At 52.4% G+C, this 21,599-nt stretch overlaps 8 protein-coding genes across 8 annotated transcripts, besides 1 other annotated feature; 4 read left to right on the forward strand and 4 right to left on the reverse strand.

Annotated features, from left to right (window-relative positions):
- Positions 1-293: 293 nt before the first annotated feature.
- CCOS01_02435 (intron-binding protein aquarius) lies at positions 294-4,770 on the reverse strand (the record flags this gene model as incomplete). Its single annotated transcript, XM_060450626.1, has 4 exons — positions 294-751; positions 812-3,886; positions 3,940-4,427; positions 4,481-4,770. The coding sequence occupies 4 exons, from the start codon at positions 4,768-4,770 to the stop codon at positions 294-296; spliced, it is 4,311 nt and encodes a 1,436-aa protein (XP_060319276.1).
- Positions 4,771-4,903: 133 nt separating this feature from the next.
- On the forward strand, positions 4,904-8,280 carry CCOS01_02436 (guanylate kinase; the record flags this gene model as incomplete). Its single annotated transcript, XM_060450627.1, has 6 exons — positions 4,904-4,972; positions 5,173-5,715; positions 5,775-6,587; positions 6,637-6,792; positions 6,850-7,749; positions 7,807-8,280. The coding sequence occupies 6 exons, from the start codon at positions 4,904-4,906 to the stop codon at positions 8,278-8,280; spliced, it is 2,955 nt and encodes a 984-aa protein (XP_060319277.1).
- A 452-nt stretch (positions 8,281-8,732) lies between these two features.
- On the reverse strand, positions 8,733-9,983 carry CCOS01_02437 (cellulase; the record flags this gene model as incomplete). Its single annotated transcript, XM_060450628.1, has 1 exon — positions 8,733-9,983. The coding sequence occupies one exon, from the start codon at positions 9,981-9,983 to the stop codon at positions 8,733-8,735; it is 1,251 nt and encodes a 416-aa protein (XP_060319278.1).
- A 2,088-nt stretch (positions 9,984-12,071) lies between these two features.
- CCOS01_02438 (PH domain-containing protein) lies at positions 12,072-13,357 on the reverse strand (the record flags this gene model as incomplete). Its single annotated transcript, XM_060450629.1, has 2 exons — positions 12,072-13,070; positions 13,127-13,357. The coding sequence occupies 2 exons, from the start codon at positions 13,355-13,357 to the stop codon at positions 12,072-12,074; spliced, it is 1,230 nt and encodes a 409-aa protein (XP_060319279.1).
- Positions 13,358-13,552: 195 nt separating this feature from the next.
- Positions 13,553-13,858, forward strand: CCOS01_02439 (uncharacterized protein; the record flags this gene model as incomplete). The annotated part of the gene is made up of 1 exon (XM_060450630.1): positions 13,553-13,858. The coding sequence occupies one exon, from the start codon at positions 13,553-13,555 to the stop codon at positions 13,856-13,858; it is 306 nt and encodes a 101-aa protein (XP_060319280.1).
- Positions 13,859-14,397: 539 nt separating this feature from the next.
- CCOS01_02440 (uncharacterized protein) lies at positions 14,398-14,823 on the reverse strand (the record flags this gene model as incomplete). The annotated part of the gene is made up of 1 exon (XM_060450631.1): positions 14,398-14,823. The coding sequence occupies one exon, from the start codon at positions 14,821-14,823 to the stop codon at positions 14,398-14,400; it is 426 nt and encodes a 141-aa protein (XP_060319281.1).
- An 827-nt stretch (positions 14,824-15,650) lies between these two features.
- Positions 15,651-15,722: a sequence feature (Short protein (CCOS01_02441, KAK1537121.1) was converted to a misc_feature.).
- A 2,608-nt stretch (positions 15,723-18,330) lies between these two features.
- On the forward strand, positions 18,331-19,574 carry CCOS01_02442 (phosphotransferase; the record flags this gene model as incomplete). The annotated part of the gene is made up of 3 exons (XM_060450632.1): positions 18,331-18,561; positions 18,614-19,131; positions 19,184-19,574. The coding sequence occupies 3 exons, from the start codon at positions 18,331-18,333 to the stop codon at positions 19,572-19,574; spliced, it is 1,140 nt and encodes a 379-aa protein (XP_060319282.1).
- Positions 19,575-20,210: 636 nt separating this feature from the next.
- On the forward strand, positions 20,211-21,467 carry CCOS01_02443 (uncharacterized protein; the record flags this gene model as incomplete). Its single annotated transcript, XM_060450633.1, has 2 exons — positions 20,211-20,293; positions 20,357-21,467. The coding sequence occupies 2 exons, from the start codon at positions 20,211-20,213 to the stop codon at positions 21,465-21,467; spliced, it is 1,194 nt and encodes a 397-aa protein (XP_060319283.1).
- Between the last annotated feature and the right edge of the window lie 132 nt (positions 21,468-21,599).

Consider the following 21,599-nt stretch of genomic DNA (forward strand, 5'->3'; position numbering starts at 1 on the left):
TGCTTGAGGAATCACACACACACACACACACACACACACACACACACACACACACACACACACACACACACACACACAAGCGTTATCATTGAAGGAGCTAGGGGGAAAGGTAGCACGGAGTTGCTTCAAACATCTTCCTCGTCAAGGTCCTTCGCCTGTTTGCAGTTGGGTCTACCCATCCCAGATTCGTAAACACTGTAGAGATGATACATTCCCATCGTTATCCTGCTAGATGACCACCGCCTTGGCCATCGTTCTTGTATCTCATCAGCATACCTCGCCATGCTTGTTTCTCACTCCTCAACTCCGTCAGGGATCGCCTCCACGTCATCATTTACATCTTCTTCCGCTTCGTCTACCACTTCCAGCGGAGTCTCGAGGACCTCCATCTCCCCACCTCCGGCTATCGTGCCCTCTGCTTGCAATTGCTTCACTTTGGTGTTGGTCATCTGGTACACGTACTGGCCAAGATGCTCCACCCCTTCCATACAAACCTCTCCGGGGACTTCAGCCTTGACATCTCCAACATTCGGTCTCTCTGTTTGGTAGAGCTCGCCAGTGACAAGCATAAGCTTATCAGGTCGGGCCAAGAGCTGGTCGAACGCTTGCCGTAGCTCGTAGCATGCCTCGAATATCTCACGACGGCCAAGGATGTACAAACCCAGGCGCGCGCGAGAAAGCGCAACTGTCATGCGACGGATGTCACGAAGGTATCCAACTCTTGATGTGCGGGTCAACGAAAGAATAATATCTACAGCGTATTAGTTTCCCGTGCAGATCATCCAAGCTTCGCACTAATCGTAGAACTTACAGTCGTTTTGCTCGCCCTGGTACTTGTCAACGGTTGTTACAATCTTGGGCATGCCAAAGATCGTCTTGTCAGCGCATCGATGGGCCAGGACGTCTTTCACCAGGGCTCGCTGGCCAGCATAAGTGGTCAGAATGCTAATCTTCGATGCCGGATAGCCTAGAAGGCGCATGTATTGGTACACAGCCACTGCATACTCCGCCTCTCCAAGGTTTTGGATGAAGTGGGGAGTTGGCTCCGTTTCTCCACGTCCCTTGTAGTCGGGCACGTTGATGAACTGGTAGTCGTACTTGAAGCCAGCGTTCGCCACAGAGTATTCGCCTTCGCTCTCCACATGCGGCAGGTTGCCCAGCTTGGGGTACCGCCACTGATAGAGACTGGCGATGGATGGTCGAGCTCTGCCCTGCTGGTCCAGATTGATAGTGGGCACTCCAAGGCGGACAAGTCGCGAGAACAGCGACTGTTCAAGATTCGCGTAGTGCCGGAATGCCATACTCTGAATGACTGGGGAGTTCTGGAAGTGATCACCACATAGGACAACTCTCTGCAAGCTCATTTGCCCCTTCTTTGGCTTTTGCATAGCCAAGGGAATGAAGTTTTCGATCTCGGTGATTTGTGCAGCTTCCTCCATGACGACGTTGTCATAGTGGAATCCAAGGGAAGCAATTTCTCCACGTCTCATTGCTGCATGAGTAGATGTCATGGCAATGATTCGTGCTTCATTGGTCAGGAGATAGTTGGCCTTGTCCTTGTCTCGGCGTAGAATCTCGAATGGTATGGCGTCGGCCAATTCAGAGAAGATCTTTGTAATATGGCGGTAGCACCCGTTAGCAACATCAAGGATGGTTTCTCTGTTGGCCTCGGGTGAAAAGAGGGGCGGCGGCGCATCCGAAAAGAATTGATGGAAGGGGAAAGCGCCGACAATGTCAGCAGCTGAGGTCTCTTCCGCCTTGGTGATTTCGATGAACTTGGTCCAGGCTGGCTCGATATACACCGAGTGGAAGTAGCCGGCCGTTTCCGCAGAATTACCATGAGCACCAGGCGCACCAATACTGGCCGCCAGACGGTTGACCTCCAGCAAGTATCGATCTCGGTTTTCCAGGAAAGATTCGACACGACCGTGTTTGCTAAAACTGCCTTCGGTGTAGAGCTCTTCCTCGCCGTGTCCCAGACGAAGCAGATGACGGGCATCAATATCCAAGGCCACAATCTTTGCGAACAACTGGTTGAGCGCCTGGTTGCTGTGTGCAATCAAGAGCGTCTTCTGCTCCGGGAAGTTGTGATAGATGTTGTTGATGACTTGCGTTGCGACATCCGTCTTGCCCGTTCCAGGAGGGCCCACGATGACTGTGAGACCAGGCTGCGTTCCCGATGTGATCGCTTCTATCTGTGCTGGAGTAAATCGCACCTTGTTTAACTTCGGCGTGTCGACAGGATATGGGCCAGTGTTGGGTGGCTTATAGGTCGATACCTTCACTGTCTCCACCTCAGCCAGTAAGGCAGGCTCAGTGTCCCGACGACGCTTCTTGGATGGCTTTGATGAGGGTTCAACGGCTTGGCGCTCGGCAGTTTCCAACACATATGGAGGGCCAAAGCTGCCAGAAACATCATCACTCGGCTCCACAATCTTGCCTGGCAAGCTCCCAGTAAGATGCTGCCAATCCAAGAAAGTGTCTCGATAGTCGATGGTCTTGATGCGATTCGGCAACTGCTTGTAGGTGGCACCGGCAGGGTCGCCGTAGCCGAGGAAAACTTCATGAAACCACGAAGCAATCGGGACCTCTGAGAGTGTCAAGCTGCGAATAGACTCCAGTACGGGCTTGAAGTTGTTCTCCCTTCCGCTGCGACGCATGACAACGTTGATCCGCTCGTATGCCTCAGGCGGACTTGCAGAGGAGCGTTCGGCGTCCGCGGCATATGTCCTGGGATCCAGTCTCAACTGGAATCTCCGTCGGCTATCGTAGTGGCCTGAACCATCTCGAACCACCTTACCCTTATCGTCAGTGATCTGAATGATCTCGGCAGATCGGATAGAGATAATGCCGAGCTTCTCGGTTTCTGAGTGTGCACTATCTCCGTTCGTGGCGCTGTGGGAGGCGGGAGCCTGGATGGCAAGAAGGAAGACTACATCGTCTGGTCTCAGCGAGTCCCATTCACGCTTGATACCATCGTTCAGGCGGCGGACATCAATGGAGATCTCCGCCCGAACCAATGACGGTTTGTCATCCCCTACGAGGGCAGGCACAACTTCGAGGATTGAAGGTTTTGTAGTCGGCAAGGCCATTTTGGAGAACCCTTGGAAGCTGGTTTCACCCGGTCTGCGGCTTTCGGGTCGAAGGCGACGAATGGCGGACTCAACATCTTTCCTGATGCCGTAGAAAGACTCGGCACGGTACAAGACGAGTGATCTCCAGAGGAAGTCGCCAACTGAAAGGTACTGCAAGTTAAGCTTTGGCAAAGCCAGAGGATGGGAACCATCGTAATTCTCGGTTCTCATCACGTTGTTCTCGAACAGAGATTGCTCCGTGGGGACCAACGCCATGTCGCGAGCGATTTCCTGAAAGGATTTCCGCCGTTCAAAAGTGGTAAGAAGCGCCTCGAGGAGAAATTTCCTATCGATGCTCACTGACAAAGAGTCTGGATACGTTGTCCGGAGGCGAAGCAACCCTGCTAACTGAATAATCTCTTCGTCGGTCAGCGGTTCCAGAAGTCCGGCCAGCTCATCCCTCTTGTCAATTGAGCCGTAGTTTGACAACGCCAATACAGTGAGCTTTTCCTTGAAATGCTTCAGTGACGTCTTTTGAAGCCTTGACAAGTTTGCGCAGTGTTTATCATACGCTTCTGTCCGGCTCAATTGTGCGCCTGTTTGGTCATCGATCGTGAAAAAGGTGTAATGTCTGAGAAGTGCGTTTAGATCCCTCAGAAGACTGTTCTCCTCGTCATTAAAGACAGGAGACAGACGCATGGCGGGGAGAATGTGTAGGTCAAGCAGAAGGGTGTTGACATAACGTCGAGTAGGAAGCTGGCTTTGTAAGTCTGTCAGGAACTCGACAAAACGCTCGCAGTATAGGACTTGGTCTAATTCACGTCAGACATGCGTGCCTCCAGCTAGTTATATGACAGCTTCTTACCTGGCTTTGCGTTCTCTGTGTAAATCAAGCTGAGAAAGTGCAGGACCAAGCTGTACAGCCATGATCGATCAAACCGCAATTTCGCCTTCGTAGCGTCATCGGCAGCGTCATATCGTTTCCCTGCAGCACGCCATGCCTTTCTCACATGCGCGTGCTGCTCGAGCTTCTCTTCGCGTAGTTCTTCAGTCGACAAGCTGTGCCATATCGAAATGGAGACCAACGGTGCGCACTCTTTCCTCACAATCGCGCAGTCCAAGCTCTGGAAGGCCGAGATCAAAAATGACAGCAGGTGTGTCCGAATCGCAGGCGAAAGTGTTTGGTCGAGAGTCAGAGATAGGATTCGGCGAAACAGGCCCGAGAATTCGTCTGGTCGATCCTCGAATATGCTCCATGCCTCGAGTTGCTCACGGCGCTTCACGTTAGCTAGCAGGACCAGTAGTAAGACATGATGGTTGGAGGAGTCGTCGGAGTATCCGGGCCACAGGTAACTAAGGGACATCAGGATCAGCAAATATCCAAATATCAGTGTAATTGTACATACCTCTCGAGAGTCTGCAAGCTCTCCAAAGTCAAGATAGACTTATACGGGAAGCCATCACGTTCCAAAACATCCCATATCTCTTGCTTGAGAACATCGTTCTTGACCTTGACCTTGGTCGCCCTCTTGCTCCTTGTCGTCTTCAACCAATGCTTCTTTGCCAATTGAGCGAATGCGCTTTCCCCCTCGATATCGGCAACTGTCGGACGGTCGCTCGTGGCCTTTGTTTGGGATCGGGTTGACGGCGCAGCTTGAGCCTCGCTGCTCTTCTTCTGCCTCTTGGCTGTCGGCATGGTGCTTTTCAACTTCGGACAAAGAGGAATGCCAATATGCGCGATTGCATGCTGGTGAGGAAAAAGGCGAGGCGGGTATCGATTTGCTGTGGAAAATTCGATGCGCAGTCGCGCAATTGTTGAAAGTGACGAAATGCAGAGCTCGTCCACCTCTCAAAAATTTCAGCCTTGCTTTTCGGGCAAGTCGCACTCTCAGATGAAGGTGAGTTGGCTGGTGGTGCAGGTTCCCCACGCGACAAACCTACGCGATCAGTCTTCCCCCAGTGTTTGCTTGCAAGCTACAGGGCTGCTCACTGGAGAGCACCTGAGTCGCGAGGTGCCTATGGGTGTCTCAAAAAGGTGCTGTAAACTTCTTCCAGGGTGGTAGCGCCAGTGGCTGGACCCACTTACCTTAGACTTAAGGTCGTTGTTTGCGACGTACCTTACCTTACGGATACCTCCACTACGGGAACTGAAGCTCGACCGATCGTGAATTCTTTCAATCGGCAACGCTGCGCATTGCGAACACATTTCCGCAACGGAGTCTTCAACACACCTAGCGTCGAGAGGGAACGAAACGCGACGTCCATTCGACCAGCCAAACCTACCGTCACATGGCATATATGGCTAAGCTTTCCTCGCTTCTACACAACTAAGCGCAGTCTCCCGACCGATCCCAAGATGCCGGCCGCCGTCACGCCTCAGCGCCATGAGGTGCCCGGGGTCGTTGCATTTGCAAAATTGCTGGACGGCCTCCTGGCTCGCTCGATGGAGGTCAAGTCTACACCCACCATCGAACCAGCATTACAAAAGGCAGACTTTGGTGATCTGCAGGAACAGCTTGCTCGCGTGCTTGCGATTCCGGGAGTCTCAGAAGAGAATGGCGTCGGCATTGCGATTCAGAACAAAGCCCAACAATTCGCTATCATCGAGACTGCCGTAAGAGATATGTTCAGCAATCTGATTGTAGGTCGAACTCAATTATCCTCGCCAGGCATCAATTGACTAACAACATCCTTCTCGAGGCCACGACACCCATCGAATCCCCAGATTTCGTCAAGGTCTGGAACTTGTTTGACCTCCTGACTGTGCTCTCCGACGACGAAAAATGCGACCCAGCCTTGTTATTCTGGCTGGTGGAAGAACTCCTGGACAGCCAAACAATCGCCGGATGCCGCAAGATCTTCGACTTTCTTGAATCGAGACGCGAGAGGATTACCGTGAAGCATTTCAAGCAAAAACAATTGGTGATCCTTCGTAGCTGTAACGAACTCCTGCGACGTCTCTCTCGAGCTGAGGATACTGCTTTCTGTGGTCGCGTCTTCATCTTCATGTTCCAGAGCTTTCCCCTGGGAGACAAGAGCTCCGTCAACTTGCGAGGAGAATACCATACCGAGAATGTCACTGTCTTTGACGATTTAAGTGCCAAGGCTGAGGAGACTACCGAGCAAATGGACGTGGATAGTCAGACGGGGGCTAGGGAAACAGAGTCCAAGTCTCAACCAAAGGCCGTTTCATTTGACGCGAAGAAGTCACTGCAGAGCGATCAGCCGCTTGAGCCAGATGCTCTGTATCCCTTGTTCTGGTCTCTGCAGGAGACTTTTAGCCAGCCCAAGAGATTGTTTGATCCTGCCCACTTGAATGAGTTCAAGCGCGGCTTAGAAGCGACAATGACATCTTTCCGAGCAATTCAAAGCGAGCAGGGTCAGCGGCCGCCAAAAGCGGTAGATGAGGCCCAACGAGGCTTCAAACGGAAACGAGCAGATGTGGAAGAGAGCGACTTGGCAAACTCATACAATCCCAAATATCTGACAAGCAGAGACCTCTTTGAATTAGAGGTAAGCAGTGGCACATCATGCTGTGTGGCCCTCAGACTGACTGTCCTAGATGAGCGACATTTCTTTCCGCAGACACATCCTCGTTCAAGCCTTGATCATCATGGATTTCCTTCTCTCTCTTTCCCCGAAAACAAAGGAGAAACTGGCCGGCAACGCTCAAAATAAATCGGTGATTTACCTCGGCCAGGTTCTTACCGAAGAAGACGTAAGTGGCGGGATTATATCCGTGAACAGTTAAAGAGGCAGACTGACATGGAGACAGACGAAATGGGCGACAGAGATGAAGAAGACGATTGTCGACAAGTACCTCAAGCATGGGGTTGACGGTCCGTATTTCAGTCGAATGGTCGAAACGGTCCTTGCCAGAGATAAGAACTGGATTCGTTGGAAGTCGGAGAACTGCCCATCAATAGAGTTGCCCGCAGTATCCCCAGAGACATTTGACGAGGCCAAAAAGGCAGCTCAGCGTACAACGACAAAGAAGCGATTAAGGGCCACGCCGATGGGGTCTCTACCCCTCGGTTTCCTGGATGATGGCGATGACGAGCGTGCGATGAAGAAGCTCAAGGCCCTGGAAAGATACAGCCTGCCAGAGCTTGAGAGCTTCAAGGGGAAGATTGCCAACGACGACTTTGAGATCGACATGTCAAACACCCCCCAGGAAAAAGCGCCTTTTATTGAAAGCAAAGCGAGTAAGAGTTGGCGCGCCCTCCGTATAGCAGGCAAATCAAGGTTGGCCTCATTCGACAAGATCGACGATCCGGAAAAGATCGACGCCATATTTGAGGAACCGGTCGATGTAGACGAAAGCGAGGCTGCCGAGGAAGCCGTAAAATCTGAAGACGTTCCCGAAGACAAGCGCCCAATCATACTCTCAGGACCGCCCGGTGCAGGGAAAGCGACACTTTTTCAATTACTCGCAAGCCGACGTCCTGGAGCTTTTAAATACGTGCCACGGCATACGACGAGAAAGGCACAAGAAGGCGAGGCTGAGGGCAAAGTCTTCTACTTCGTCGAGAAACAGGCCTTTAACATGCTGAGAGATGGCGATGCGTTATTGGAGTTTACCACGATAGATGATGTGGACTATGGCACGAGTCGGAAGGCTTTAGAAGCGGTTGTCGAGGGTGGCAAGGTCCCAGTCACCTACATGGATAGCGAGGTAAGACATCTCCCTTCTCTCCCAAGTAAAACTGAAATTTTATTGACCGAAATATAGGCCATCCAACAAACTCGCGACCTTGGCTACTTGGCACGGACAATTCTTATCTTGCCACCAAGTAGGGAAGTTTTGGAAGAACGCTTGCGAAAGGCGGAGAAAGGCGATTTGGTTGCAGACGCCCTTAGCAAAGCTGCTCCCTACTGGGAAGAAGACTCGAAGTTAAAGGATGGGTTTGATTTGGTTCTGACCAACGAGGAGCTCGACGCCACTTTCAAGACGCTGGAGGAACACATCTATGGCAAAGCCGAAGAGGCCGAGCTCAGCAATGGCAAGCCAGACAACGAGGCAGCAGTAGATGAAGCGGACACTATCATGGACGATGCTCCGGTAGAGGCGCCGCAAGAACCCCAGGAGTCTCAAGAAGCTCAGGGAGTTGAGGAGACCGAGAAGACCGCGGAAGCACAAGAGACAGAAGAGACCAAAGAGAAGGTCGACGAGGCCAAGGCTGACGAGGTAAAGGAGGCATCCTAGGGAAGTAGGTCTCCAACCAGCGTCAGCCGAGAGTGCAGGCGCGCGCCTTCACCCAGACCAGCCAACTGGCCAATTCTCGGGACTAGATATTGGTAGAAATTCATGATACCCAGTTTTTCCAGTCATTTTATCAACGGCTCCGTCTCTGCCAAGCGTGAATGGACGACGAAAACCCAGAGGCAACCTATTATTTACATCGCCATGATCTTTCGATACGATAGCCCTGATGTACGGCGACAAATACTGACTGTCCTCGATATGCAAGACCCATCTGGATGCCTGGTGGCACAGAATGTCCTCGCCACAACACGAAAGGGGGCCGGTCCTCAACATTAATTTTAAAGTGGTAAACTATCTCTGTCCATCATCCGAGCAAGATCTACATACATCATCCCGAACCCGAAAACTGACATCTCGCATAATTCCACATTCTCACCCTCCCAGCAGCCATGCTAAGGCCCCTGAGTAACGGCAAAAATGTTCCCCAAGAGCCCCTTGAACTTGCCATTCCTCCAATCTTTCCACTCGTGATTCATGGCACCCCACGTCTCGTCGAAATCAACCGCCTTGTTCCGCACATAATACGACCCCTGAATCGCCCACAACGCCCAATCCGCGTCATTGTCCTCGAGATAGCCCACAAGGCAAGTCAGGTACGCGTGCTCCTCGGCCGACAGCCCGTCCTCGCTCCCGCCCTGCATGGCGGCCCCAAACTCGGACATGAACAGCGGACCGGTGTACCCTTTACCCTGCTCCAGCACGAAGCCGAACAGGGCGCCGTACTCTGCCTTTTCAACATTGCAGTCTCCGAAATTTGGCGTCGTCACCGTGAAGCTGTAGCTATGCGCCTCCCACACGTTCTTCCCCTTCCACGCGCTTGTATCGAGGTTCTTCGTCCGTAGCGGGGAAAAGTCCGTGGCCGAGTTGAGGCCCCCGATGATGACGAGCACGTCCGGATTTGCCTCGTGGACGACTTTAGCCCCGCGCGTCACGTAGCCGTACCACTGATCCGCGGCAAAGGGAATCTGCGTCCAGGTGGCGCGCAACTCGTTGCGGATGGAAATCGCCGCGACGCCCGGTCTGGTCTTGGCCCAGAGGCTCATATGCTGCAGGCCCACGAGCCAGTCGTCCGTGTCAAAGTAGCGCGAGTTGGCGGCCCAGTAGAACCGCGCGTCTTTCCACCAGCCGTTGCCGTCGTCGAGGTTGCAGCACCAGGAGGCTTTGCTGACGTGGTTGTCGAGGATGGTCATGATGTCGCGCTCCCAGAGGACGTCGATGACTTTGCCAAAGACGTCGCGCTGCGTTATGTTGCCGTCGGCGAGGAACGGGTTTTGGACTAGGGCCTGGTCGTACAGCTTGAGCAGGTCGGCCTCGGGCACGCCGGCTGCTTTGGCGCCGTTGACGAAGGAGTCGCGGACGGTGATGCCCGGGTTCGTGGCGTGGTCTGTCGAGAAGGTGAGGCGCACGCAGTTGAAGCCTTGCTGCTTGATCCAGTCGGCCAGGTACTCTATCGGCTGCTTGTGGAGACCCTCAGGGAGGTTGACCTCCATATGGCCGGCCCAGTTGATGCAGCGGAGTTTGACGCGGGCGTTGGACGAGTCTGTTATCCAGCGAGATGTTGAGAAGAGGGGGAGTTGCGGCTTTTGGGCAAGGACGGGTAGGATGAGGGACCAGGCGGCCCAGAGGATAGGGACGAGCCTCATTGTTGGCGTTTTTTTTCTGATATTGTTGATATCAAGACGGTACTTTTACTATCGCGTTGTTGTGATATCGCCCTACGAGCTGTTTTATTCCCCCAGATCACTACGATCGTGTGTCGATATAGAGATACTAGACAAAGCTCTAGTCTTTGAAAGCGTCGCCAAGTCAGACAGCCTACGGATGGTCGACTCTTAGTGCTAATAAGTAGCCGAGAAGCAGAAGAAAAGAAGTAATATAATACGCGCGGGGCAAACGTCGATCAGGTATGAAGCATCCTGATCTGCCAGATCAAGTACGCAGAAAGTGCCGAAATAGTCCACGAGGACGTCCTAATGGAACCTTGAAGGAGAGCAGCTGAGGGAGCCCCCCAAGAGACAGAAGGGCGACTGACTACCTGCAGGTCCAACAGAAACCAGCGATACAACCCTTCGGGCAGAGAAAGTGCTCGCCCTGCTCGCAGAGAAAGGTGTGGGCGAAAGATCGAGAGAAAGTCATTCAAAAACAACGCCGAGGTGATAGCACGCGACCCTTAACTGACCTACCCTATATATCATTGCTCGTAAATGCCTAGGCCGCCCAAACGGAAGTGCGAGTAGAGAAGACGTCGCCTCCCTAGAAGAAGGGGGCCTCCATCTGGAGAGGTTCCATCCATACGGAGCATCGATCAATCACATCTGTCAAAAGCGCTTCTCAAAAGGTGTAGAACTTCGGACGAATAGAGTCGGCGCAGTATACCGAGCCCATGCTCTCCTTACGACAGGGTTGTATCCCGTCCGTCACTATAGGAAAAGATAAAGCAGCCGGAGAGCCAAACAACCCATGAACACGCCTATACTCGACCGCAAACAACCAACACTTAACTACTCTCAAAGCAGTGCCCTAAGTTGTTGATCCAAACCGTCACAGAGCCAACAGCAGAGAAGAAGCGTACCGAGACCTCTTTCTCTTCGTCAGGTCCCCCCCGCCATAGACAGGGGTAAGCCGTTGCTGGACGCATGGCCGTTGCGGCGTGTGATTCGCCTGTCTCGGCCAGGAACGGCATTTGCCATGCAGGCATTTCACAAGGTTAAGGTCAAGGTCTGTCGGGGTGTCGTCCAAAGAGCCAAGGGGAAAGCTCAGAGGCGAGAGCTTACTATGCAGAGGAAAGGTGTGGGTGGTATTCAAACGCGCAGAAGGCCCGTAGACTGAAAAGGAACCGGCGGCGGAGGTGAGGTTGGTGTGGCCGGGACGCGGCGCCATAGGACCGTCCGATAAAAGAGGGTCCACGTCACCCGACCGGGGCTGGAGCTGGACAACACTAACAGAGGTCTGGGCTGTTTGCGCCACTCTCATTCGCCACACCGTTTTTTTCTTCGCGTCCCCCCCTTCCTGAGTTCCCTCTCATAATTCTTAGTACCAAAGCCCTCCCACCTCCAAAAGTTGGAGAAATAATATCTTCAGCGCTATTGGTCAAGTTCGGCCAAAGCGGTCATCAAGTCAATAACACCTGCCTGGTCTGGTTTGCCGTGGGAGTCTGCTAGATCCTGTGTCACAAGAGGCAATAAATGACTTGCCAGTGACCTAATGAGAATGATCATTTCTTGACATTCCTGTCGTTCAGGGGGCTTTCGTCTGTGCAACAATGGCCGGTCTAAGCACAGAAGCCTTCGCATCACTGAGCGGCAATGACAAACTCAGAAATGCAGTAGAATATTTATTCATTATTATCGTCACTCGTAACCCGCCTCCTCATATTGAGACGGCCAGCAGTCAAAGTCTGCCTATAGTATCACACTAAGGTAGGGTATACTAAAACAAAGTGGTTGGCTAATAGGCTTCTTTCTCCCAAGAGTGGCCTGGCCTTTTCCCTCTCGTTCTCCCAAGAAATGCACCAGCGCCCGAGTCGTCGTCGTCTTCTCGACACTCGACCGTAGCTGCAGCTGAGTAGCAAAAGCTATTAGCAAGCATTTCTCTCCGGCTCCTCGACTCTGTAGAGTCCCAAATAAATATCGTTGCGTCATGCTTCGTAAACAAAAGAAAGAAAAAAGGCTGTGGCAAAACTCCCGCTAAAAAAGAAAATCCTGTGGGTTGCCTAGTAATGACTTGCAGCTTCATGCCGCATTTGTAGTGGGCTGGTTTCCTCCTGTAGGACCCCGCGTCTCGAGCTCTCGTCTCTTGGCGAATAAGCTCTTGAATGCGCCAAGGCAATGAATCAAAGATTCTTCGTCGTGGGCGCAGAATCGGTAGCTCTTTTCCTCCGTAATGAGCTGCAGACAGTGCTTCTTGGTCTTGCTGACCGGGTCAATGTCAACCACATTAACAATTGCCGACATTGGTCGAATGAACTGCGCCGTGTACTCGGACTCGTCCTTGTAGAGAATAAAATTTCTCGGCCGGAGCACACCCCAAAGGTTCTTCCATTGCTTCACGCCGCCCTTGCTGCGGAGGAACCAAAGCCAGCCCTGCCAGATGACGCGATCCGGATCTTGCTCAATGTTGAGACCGCTAAGTTGGCTCGCATTACGGTCAAGACCTGGCCGGTCCTGGGTGCCTTTGCTCGGCAACTGGACCGCCAGGTCTTCAATGGACATGCCCTGTATCCTTTGAATCTCGTTGTCTGAGAAGTCCGAATGCGAGGCGAGTTCGTTGCCTGAGTACCCAGCGGTATCCGCCATCTGCGATGGACGTCGATGGGTTGAGCCAACAAAGCGCGGCACTGGAGGTTCCAGCGGCTCAGGAGAGCTTGATCCAAGCCTTTCAGTTCGTGCCATGTCTCCAGCCTGGGCGGATCTGCCAACCACAAGGTAGGATTGCCGCTTGCCATTCGGGCTGGCAAGGAGCAGCTCATCATGTTCCTCTTCAATACGGGCATGACTCCTAATCAAATCCACCCATTCCTCTGCATCGTGGCTACTGCTAGCCTGAAAGTGGTAGTTCCTCGCTGGCGAAAAGAGTCCAAACACGTTCTTTCTCTTGTTTTTGGGGTCCTTGAGCAAAGCAACGGCGGTTAAGTCGGCGAGGTACAGCTTGTGTCGCAGCTTGTCCTCCTTGTCGGATCGGTAAATTGAGAGTGAATTGGGTCGGAGGACGAAGTAAATTGACTTCCAAGTCTACACAATTGGTCAGAAATGGTCCTCAAGCGTAAATGGATACGGGTCCTACGAACCTTTGTCTTCTGTGTGCGCTTCTGCAGGTAGCCGCTCTTCACAACACGGTCGAACTCGAAGCTGCCGTTTTGATTAACGGGCGACGAATAGGTGTCTAGGGCCAAGCGGCTTCGAAGTCGAGAATTGGGATCGGTGGGAAGAGATATCGAGGATGGTGGGATGGTGACGTCCAAGCTTGGTGCCGGATGCGGCGTAGGCAGCTGAATCTGCGACTGGGCCATGGTCGTCATGATGAAGATATTAATTCGTATCGTGTGGTTGTGGGTGAAAGTAGGATGGCAGTCGCGTAAAGTCGCACATTAAAGAGATTCCCGTGCAAAAAGTCCGTCCGGGGAACGATACGACGGTGGGCGGAACGGGCAAAGACGTAAAGTTGCCGAAGAACGAGAGACTTGTAGAAAACGGCGGCGGCGGGTGAACAAGCGATGCGACTAAAGCAGGCAGTGCCGGCAGCGTTGGGTCTCCGGGTATTAATCCAGGTATCGGTAGGTAAGGTAGCCAAAGGATTTCTGCAAGGTCAAGTCGGGTGTTGGACGAGGCAAAAAGAAGTCGAGGTGGCTGGAAGTGGATATACCGAGTGGGAGTCGCGCGTCGGTGGTGGCTCTATTATCGTGCCCTTGCTCGATTGCCGTTGTATTTTTGCTGGGACCGACTGGGGCGTTGTTTATGCTGATTGCTGCCCTTGCAAAAACGAGAGAAGGACCAGAAAATGTGTTTGGACACAAAGGTAAATGGTTAGAAACGAGTGTGCAAGGCGGGTCGAGACGGGTCGCGCGCGCAGTGTTGCTGTGGAAAGGGGGGGAGCAGAGAAGGAGAAGGAGGAGCTTCAGCGTTGACTCCTTTCGCACGGGCGTGTCGTGTGTAGATGTCTTGTGCCGGGGGGGTTGAGAGGTCAGGTATTTGAGTGGTGAAACTTGGGATGCCAAGGAAAGGAGACGAATCTCGAGTTTGAGAGGCAAGTGATGGCAGCAAAGGGATGAAGAGCGCTGTGTAACGGATGGAGGGGGGGGGGGTCGGGTAGAGCGGTATGGTGTTTGATAAAAAATTATTGGAATGTCAAGATGCGGTGAGGGTCGACGGGCTTCGCAGCAAGGTAATGTAGTCCCTAAGTATCCGTAGCGCCGTGTCAAATACCTCTCAAAAGAGTGACGGAGTCAAGCCGCAAGCCTGATACAGTGTGGTGGAATTGAGGACAGGTCAAGTGCCGAGTATTTACTCAGCGGGGGCGAGATGCGATGGAGTAGCCAAGGCGTGGGGGAAGAACCTGAAGCTATGGTACGGCTTCGAAACTGGAGAGTGAAAGAGGAGAAAGAGGAGAGGACCTGACGGGATGTACGGGAGACGGGAGTGAGTTGACAATGACGATGCCGGAAGAGCTCCAATGGCGGTGACGAGTGACGGGATAGCTACGGAGACATTGGACGAGTCGAAAAAAGTCTGGAATTAAAAGTCTCGGCCCCAAGCCAAGCTTGGTGGTGATTATAATTGCAATGGTGCCCGTCAGAGTTAAGCTTTGAGGGGAGGGGCGCTGATCGGCACAGCGATGTCGCAGGAAAAGAAGAAGCAGGGCGCATTGCATCAAGCTTGAGAGAGAGAAAGAGAGATCAGAGGCGCCATCTGAAGGTGGGCGAATGGGCGCAGAGAGGACAAAATTAGTTTGTGGAGTCCCTTTTTCTTTAATGCATTGCAGTGGCATTGGACCATTGGTACCAGGTTGGCATTGTTGACGAGATGATATTGTAATGTGACTTGTAAGGTACCTCTTGTCCCAGGGGCAGATATGGGGACTTTGGATGTAGATGGTACAAGTATCTTGCGTTATGCTTACTGCGTTTCTCTTGCTGTTTTGACTACCTATCATGTACACCCATCTAAGGTAATCAATGCTCAATTCAGGTACACCCGAGGGGGATCATCAAACCAATAACTGGTCAAGACCCCACGGGCAGAACAGAAAGAAGCGCAGCGAGTCGCAGACGCGCGCATTGCTCTGGGCCACATCTCCTAAAGTGCCTCGTGGGGCTTGGTGAGGGGTTCTGCGGAGAGGACTCCAAGTCAGCTCACCAGCTCCCATTTGAGTGGTTGACGGTGTCTGAAATCAAAGAAACAAGAGCAGCCCTTTGAGAGGTGACAGGCTTGGGGGACAGGGAAGAGGTGGTCGGGAGTCGAGGGGATTCAAGGGAAATGGTCATTGGCGCATCTGAGCGCTTGAGCGTACCTGCTGCAGTACCTACTTGCTGCATGGAAAGCGTGGAATACTTACACAAGGTACATACTTGCATATGCCTCACTCCCGTCTCTTGCCCTACTTGTATATGTACAGTAAGCCTTCTGCTTGTCGGCTGAAGGCATCAAGAACATTTAGGTGTATTGTACTTGGCTCCTAGGTACAGACACTGCAGAGCCTCAGGCGCCCTCAAATACCTTAGAAAGCACGTGCGACTTTTATCGCCATCAATGGCTAAAGTAATAGTGGCGGGCCAAGAAGTGGGTGAAGCACTGAGCGACCAGCACCGCCCCGTTTCACCCCCGAAGCTGTTTGATCGAGTGGTTGGGATGCAACTCCAAGTCTCCCAGTCCCCGCCTGCCAGCCATTCGCCAGACAGCAGCAGTGGACTACGGAGTAGGTACGGAGTAGACGTTGAAAAAGTCAGGCACGTCCTGAATCATTGGATAATGGATAGGTAGTAGGAAAAGGGGTAGGTCGCGACCACCGTCTCACTACAAACGCTTCTGCGGCTCTACCCTACCTGTTCTGGATCGCTCGGCTGCATTGGCCATTCACTGTTTCCCATGTGGGTCGCCTTTCTGTTCCAAATAGAAGAATCTCGTCCCATCTCAATGCCTGACTCCCTGACTCCCTCGTGCCATGTGTGTTGCTAGACCAAATTCCCGACTGTTGCGTTTTGCTTTCCCCAGCACTTTGGTTTCTGACGGTCCGAACATGTGCCCCAAGTCTCCATTTCTTTCCGTTCCTGAATTTTTGCGTTAGGCTTTATTCTGACGCTGCTCCCTGTCCGTACCTTGTACTCCGCATATCACAAGCAAATCACTTTGATAAGCAGGGCGCTTGCAAACTTTCTTAGCTAGATACGGATAGGAGAACAGTAATTACACTACGCCCAATGCTTTTCTCAATTCAAACAAGATCCGAAGCGCGTTATTTCTTAGGCGCCCAGACTTGGCCTCAACCTCGTCAACCGAGCGCGCTTAGGCGTCATACGTCCGTGGTCTACTTGCATTCTATCTCCCTTCTATTTACGAGCCCATTGCCCATGCACAACATGCGGTCCGTCACTTTTCAGTTCATCCGAGCAAGCTAGAGATACGCTCATATCCACTACGCATCAACGTCATGTTCCAGCTTTAATAGTTGCCGCCCTTTCAACTTGCGCAAAGCAGTCCCGGTCCCCTGCCAAGACTACACGTTGTATGAGCGCGGCTCCGAGACGGATCACCCTGATATCCTGCCATGCCACGTCCCATCCGCTCGGTAAAGAGCTGTCAGAGCTATTCGCGGGTGTTCTTTCCCAGTCGAACTTGTTCCGGAGCACACCTCCGCCACGTTGATTCCTCTCCAGAGCCGCCCACAGAATCAATCCATCGGGAAGAGCGGTGAGGTGCTCAGATAAGCATGTTTGCTCACGGCTCATCGAACCGTTCTTCCGTGGTGCTCAACCCCCAGTCAGATCAGGATCTGGCATATGTTAGTGTCCAAGACCGGTGCGGCCCGGTGGTTGGCCGCTTATTCTCTTTTATGCTGCTGTGGCTGAACTCGAATTGGAACTATCCAACCACCCAATTTCGAGTGGGTCATCCTTGTCCCGACAGAGACAAGGTATAATATTCCAGACCGTCTCAAGCCAAGTCGAAAACCACCAATGTGCTCTGGTGAGACTGTAATTTTGACCTGCAGAGGTCAAGGGCCATTTGACAAGAGACTGGGGTTTGGAGTTGCATGTGTCGTTTGATCTACTTACACTGCCAAGGGAAACTACTGCTGTTCCACTTCCTCCCGCTGCCCATCTTCAATCTCCTCCTACCTCTAAATTGCACAGAAGTCATTTTCAGCGTGAAAAATGGGTTGTTTCGACTACCTCTCGGACGTAGCACAGCGGTCAGCAACGCCATGGCCTCTGTTTACATCCAGAAAGGCATGAAACATCCTTGTCGTTGGAACCCATTAGAGGCTTACATGATCAGCCATGGTTGTAAGCATGCCGAGGTCGTTGGTAGTGGATGGCGTTGTTTGACCTGGTATACTTCGTCTTTCATCGGGCCTATCAGTGGGTGTAAGTGGTGGATCACATCAAATGTCTCACAGAACAGCTTACCTTATCTTTAGTCAGGCGCGGTGCCCTTGTAGGCCAAGGTCCTGTGATAGTTACAAGTTATCGAGAGCGTCGGCCTCGACCTCAGTATTGCGAGGCTTAGGTCTTTCTCTGTAATTCTCGCTTGGATATGAGCTCGTCTGACGCGAAAGCCCAAATTTGTGTGCCCAAATTTGTGTGCCCATTAGAGAACGAAGAACTCAAATATTCATCGACACAGGGATGGTCATCTCGGTGAGCGAGCAAGCCGAGCTGAGGGCAGAACTTTGGATTATTCTATGATCGGACTGCCCTTTCCGCGCTTGGTGTATGACGCATGCTTCATTGTGACAACTAGAATTTGTGGTAGATGGTCTTTCAAGGTGGAGGAGGCAAGGCATAGTGCCGGTACTGAGCATCCATACATTTTGTGATACTCTGGACGAATGATTGTTCGTGACGACCAGCAAAGCAATCTAGTAAGTGGGTGACTTGGATCAGTTTCTCATTTGACAGTATCTTTCGAGGTCTACGGGTTTCGCGATGCGATGGAAGAGATTGAAACTTCACGCCGAGTGAGTCATCTGCCCTTTAGCTGCAGGTTGCTGCTGCCCTGTTATTCAACCTGTCCTGGGGAAGCGACACCCCGATCAATTTGTTGGGAGATAACGAAGAGAAAGAGCGTTCCCAGCGGTTTTCGAATGAAGCCCGTCGTCTCCTTAGTTTAGTACTCGAAAGTATTCCAGTGATTTCTTGAACTACCTCGTGGGTGACGCAAACTTCACACCCCCTCATTCTCCAACCCGGTGCAGATATCGCAAGCTATCCCCGCTTTCCCAGACCGGTGACAAAACTGCCCTTATTGAGCTTCGGCCGCAAATCCCATAATTGCGATGGCAGACGAAAGCACATCGGATCGTGTGCTTCGTGAGGTCAAGGCGGAGTTGGCAGGTACGCCATACTCCCTCGAGTCTGCCCGCCTTCTCAGTGGAGGAACGACAAACTTCATTTTTCACGTGAAGCTGCTGGAGCCACTGCTCGATGGGACTGCAGAGGTAGCTGTAAAGCATGGCGAGGGTTTCGTGGCCCAGAGCCCCGATTTCGAACTCCCCACGTCAAGATGCGTGAGTCCCTATATCTTCGACCAGTAGGACATCAATGGCTGACCTCAGGCAGCGGATCGAAGAGAGCTGTTTGAAAGACCTCTCAGCCCTTTCACCACACACCGGCGAGAAGATCACCGTAGCAACTCCGAAGCTGTTCTACTTCAATGAAGAGACCAATACCCAGGTTCAAGCGTACCAGCCAAGCCCACTCAGCCTCAAGAACTATGCAATTGAGTACTTCGCAGCGTCAACCCTTGAGGCGCCAACTCTGGAGACACCGACTCTAGAATCAGTCAAGTCACCATCCCTCAAAATTGGTACGGCTGTGGGTGCGTGGCTCCGGTCATTTCATGACTGGAGCAACTCGGAACATCAGCTCAAGTTTCGCGATATCGCAGCGGGAAATAAGGAAATGCAAACGCTGAAGCGATGGATGAACTATGAACGGCTCCCCAGTTCCATCAAGCGATTCCCGGATATTCTAGGGGGTTGTAATGATATCTTTGCAGACATCGTGGACAGCGTAAAGGAGGAAATGGTAAACGAGCAAGCCCTGCAGGTCATCCACGGCGACTTTTGGACCGGAAAGTAAGCTGCCCCAATCATTTACATTCTAATCATGCTACTAACAATTTATTAGCATTCTTCTAGAAGGGAAACCTTGGGACGACGAACATAGCTGCCTTCTTGTCGTCGATTGGGAGATGTGCCAACTTGCAGTCAAACCTCTTGACCTAGGCCAGATGATTGCGGAACTATACGAATTGAAGCTATACAAAGACATGGAAGCGGGAATCTGGTTGATCCAAGGTTTCGTTAACGGCTACGGTGCAGTGGATGACGACTTTGCGTTCCGAACACTACTTCATGTTGCCGTTCATCTCATCGGGTTTGGCACATCAGTACAGGGCTGGGGCTCGCAAGACCAAGCGAGGGCAGTGGCGACTGAGGGCAGGGACATTTTGAAGAATGCTTGGGCGAAGGACCGCGGATTCTTTGAGAAGCATCCCCTAGGCTGCGTCTTTTCATAAACCCGAGTTGCATTCAACTAGAATCTCGTTGTGACGCGACAGGTTACTTAGTTCTGTACGATGGAAATCGATTTCAGTTGACGCTAGTTTTGTTGTTCGAGCACGAAGACATATGATATAACATCTTGTAGGTATATAGGACATCGTCTTCTTCCTCATTTTTCATTACGGAAGGTTGAACACTGTTTTCCTCGGCGGGAAAGGATGTGCATGAACAGATGAGAACGACGTCGGTTGCCTAAAACATGATGAACTTGAAAATACCTTGATCTAATGAATGGAAAATGTCTATTTAAAAGTCCCAGTATGCTTGCTTCATTTATTGACTTCAATAGATGTTGGGTAATTTTCGCGGGGGTGATGGAGAAGGATGGTTCAGCCCAAAAAATTTCAAATTACACACACCAAAGAAAGTATGAGTCTGAGTCAACTTTGGTGGCGGAACCTTTCTCTCACTTTTCATCATCGACAACAAACTACTGCAACACCCCCTTGGACACTTATGAGGCCATAATAAAGTATACAATACTCATATTCGAGAACGGTCCGAATTTGACTCCTTTAAAACTCAATAACCACCCACACCTGAGCCGCCCTAGCACTTTGACGTCACTCATTGCGACCCGACCCGCCGTCATGAGCAGCAACACGGAACCTCGCCCATGTAGGCGATGCAAGACACCGACTGTCTTGAATGTGAGAAAGGATCCTCTTTGCGAGTAAGTATTCTCACATGTACATTCTCTAGGCTCAGATTATACAGAGTTAACCAATACGCACAGGACTTGCTATGAACAGCATATCGTCCAAAGAGTCGTGAAGCGCCTCGCCCAGCCATACCGCGATGTAAAGGACAAGCTGGGCACTGCGCCCGACGCAAGAGCAAAGTATCTCCTCGGCCTCTCCCTCGGCCCCTCGTCGGCCTCCTTGGTTCAGGTGCTCGATAAGAACCTCCAAGGTCTCAAGGACAAGAACCTGCGCGTTGCGTATGAGGTGCACGTCGTCCACATAGACACCGACCTGTCAAACGCCGCAGACGCCGCGATCTCGTCGTCGTCGGCAAGCCTGCTCTTTGAAAAGTACAAGGAGCAGTTCCCCAACCTCTCGATGCAGATCGTCCCGCTGGCCGACGCCCTCAAGCTGGATACGATAGACTGGTCCGTCCTCCCCGCCCTGCAACCCGGGCTCGCGCCCGCGCAGCAGCTCAGCGGCCTCCTCGAGGCCCTGCCGTCCGTCACGTCGCGGGTGGACATCACGAGGCTCCTGGTGCGGAATCTGCTGCTGTCGCTGGCCGTGGAGAGGGAGTGCCACGCGCTGCTGCTGGGATGCACCACGACCGCCCTGGCCGAGCTGACGCTCGCCGAGACGGCCAAGGGCCGCGGGTTCGCCGTGCCGTGGCAGGTCGCCGACGGTCCCGTTCCCGTCACGACATTGTCCCATGTTGGGGAGGGGCAGAGCGCGGAGGGCGGCGAGGGGGCTGTCCGAGGGACGGAGAAGACGATGCTTCCAGTGTACTACCTTCTTCGAGACGTTTTCAGGCGAGAGGTCATCACGTATGCGGGCCTGATACCGTCTTTGAAGGATCTTGCCCAGGAAGTGGGACCAAGCAGCAACGCTGTCGTCTCGCACAAGGAGCTCAGCATCGAGGATGTCATGGCGCGGTACTTTGAGGAAGTGGAGGAGAGTTATCCCTCCGTCGTCGCCAACGTCGTTCGCACCAGTGGCAAATTGACACGAGAGAGCGACGGCGATGCGTGCGCGGTCTGCGGCATGGATGTGGACGCACAAGGAGATGCTCGCTGGAAGGGTGAGATAGGAGAGGATATTGACGACAGCAGGAAGCGCACCGCAGGGAAACTATGTTATGGATGCGAACGGTCTATATATGGATAGATCGAACAGAGAATGCGCGTTCAAAGCACCTTCACCGGCCAGCCTGTCTGGCGTGACCCTAATCTGCCTCACTACATTCCTAGCCAACCCCCCAATATGTTCTCTAGAAGCCCATCATCGGCTCGCGACATT

Source organism: Colletotrichum costaricense (genome assembly GCF_030867565.1).
Source record: "Colletotrichum costaricense strain IMI 309622 chromosome Unknown Scaffold_2.1, whole genome shotgun sequence".
In the NCBI taxonomy this organism is placed as follows: domain Eukaryota; kingdom Fungi; phylum Ascomycota; class Sordariomycetes; order Glomerellales; family Glomerellaceae; genus Colletotrichum; species Colletotrichum costaricense.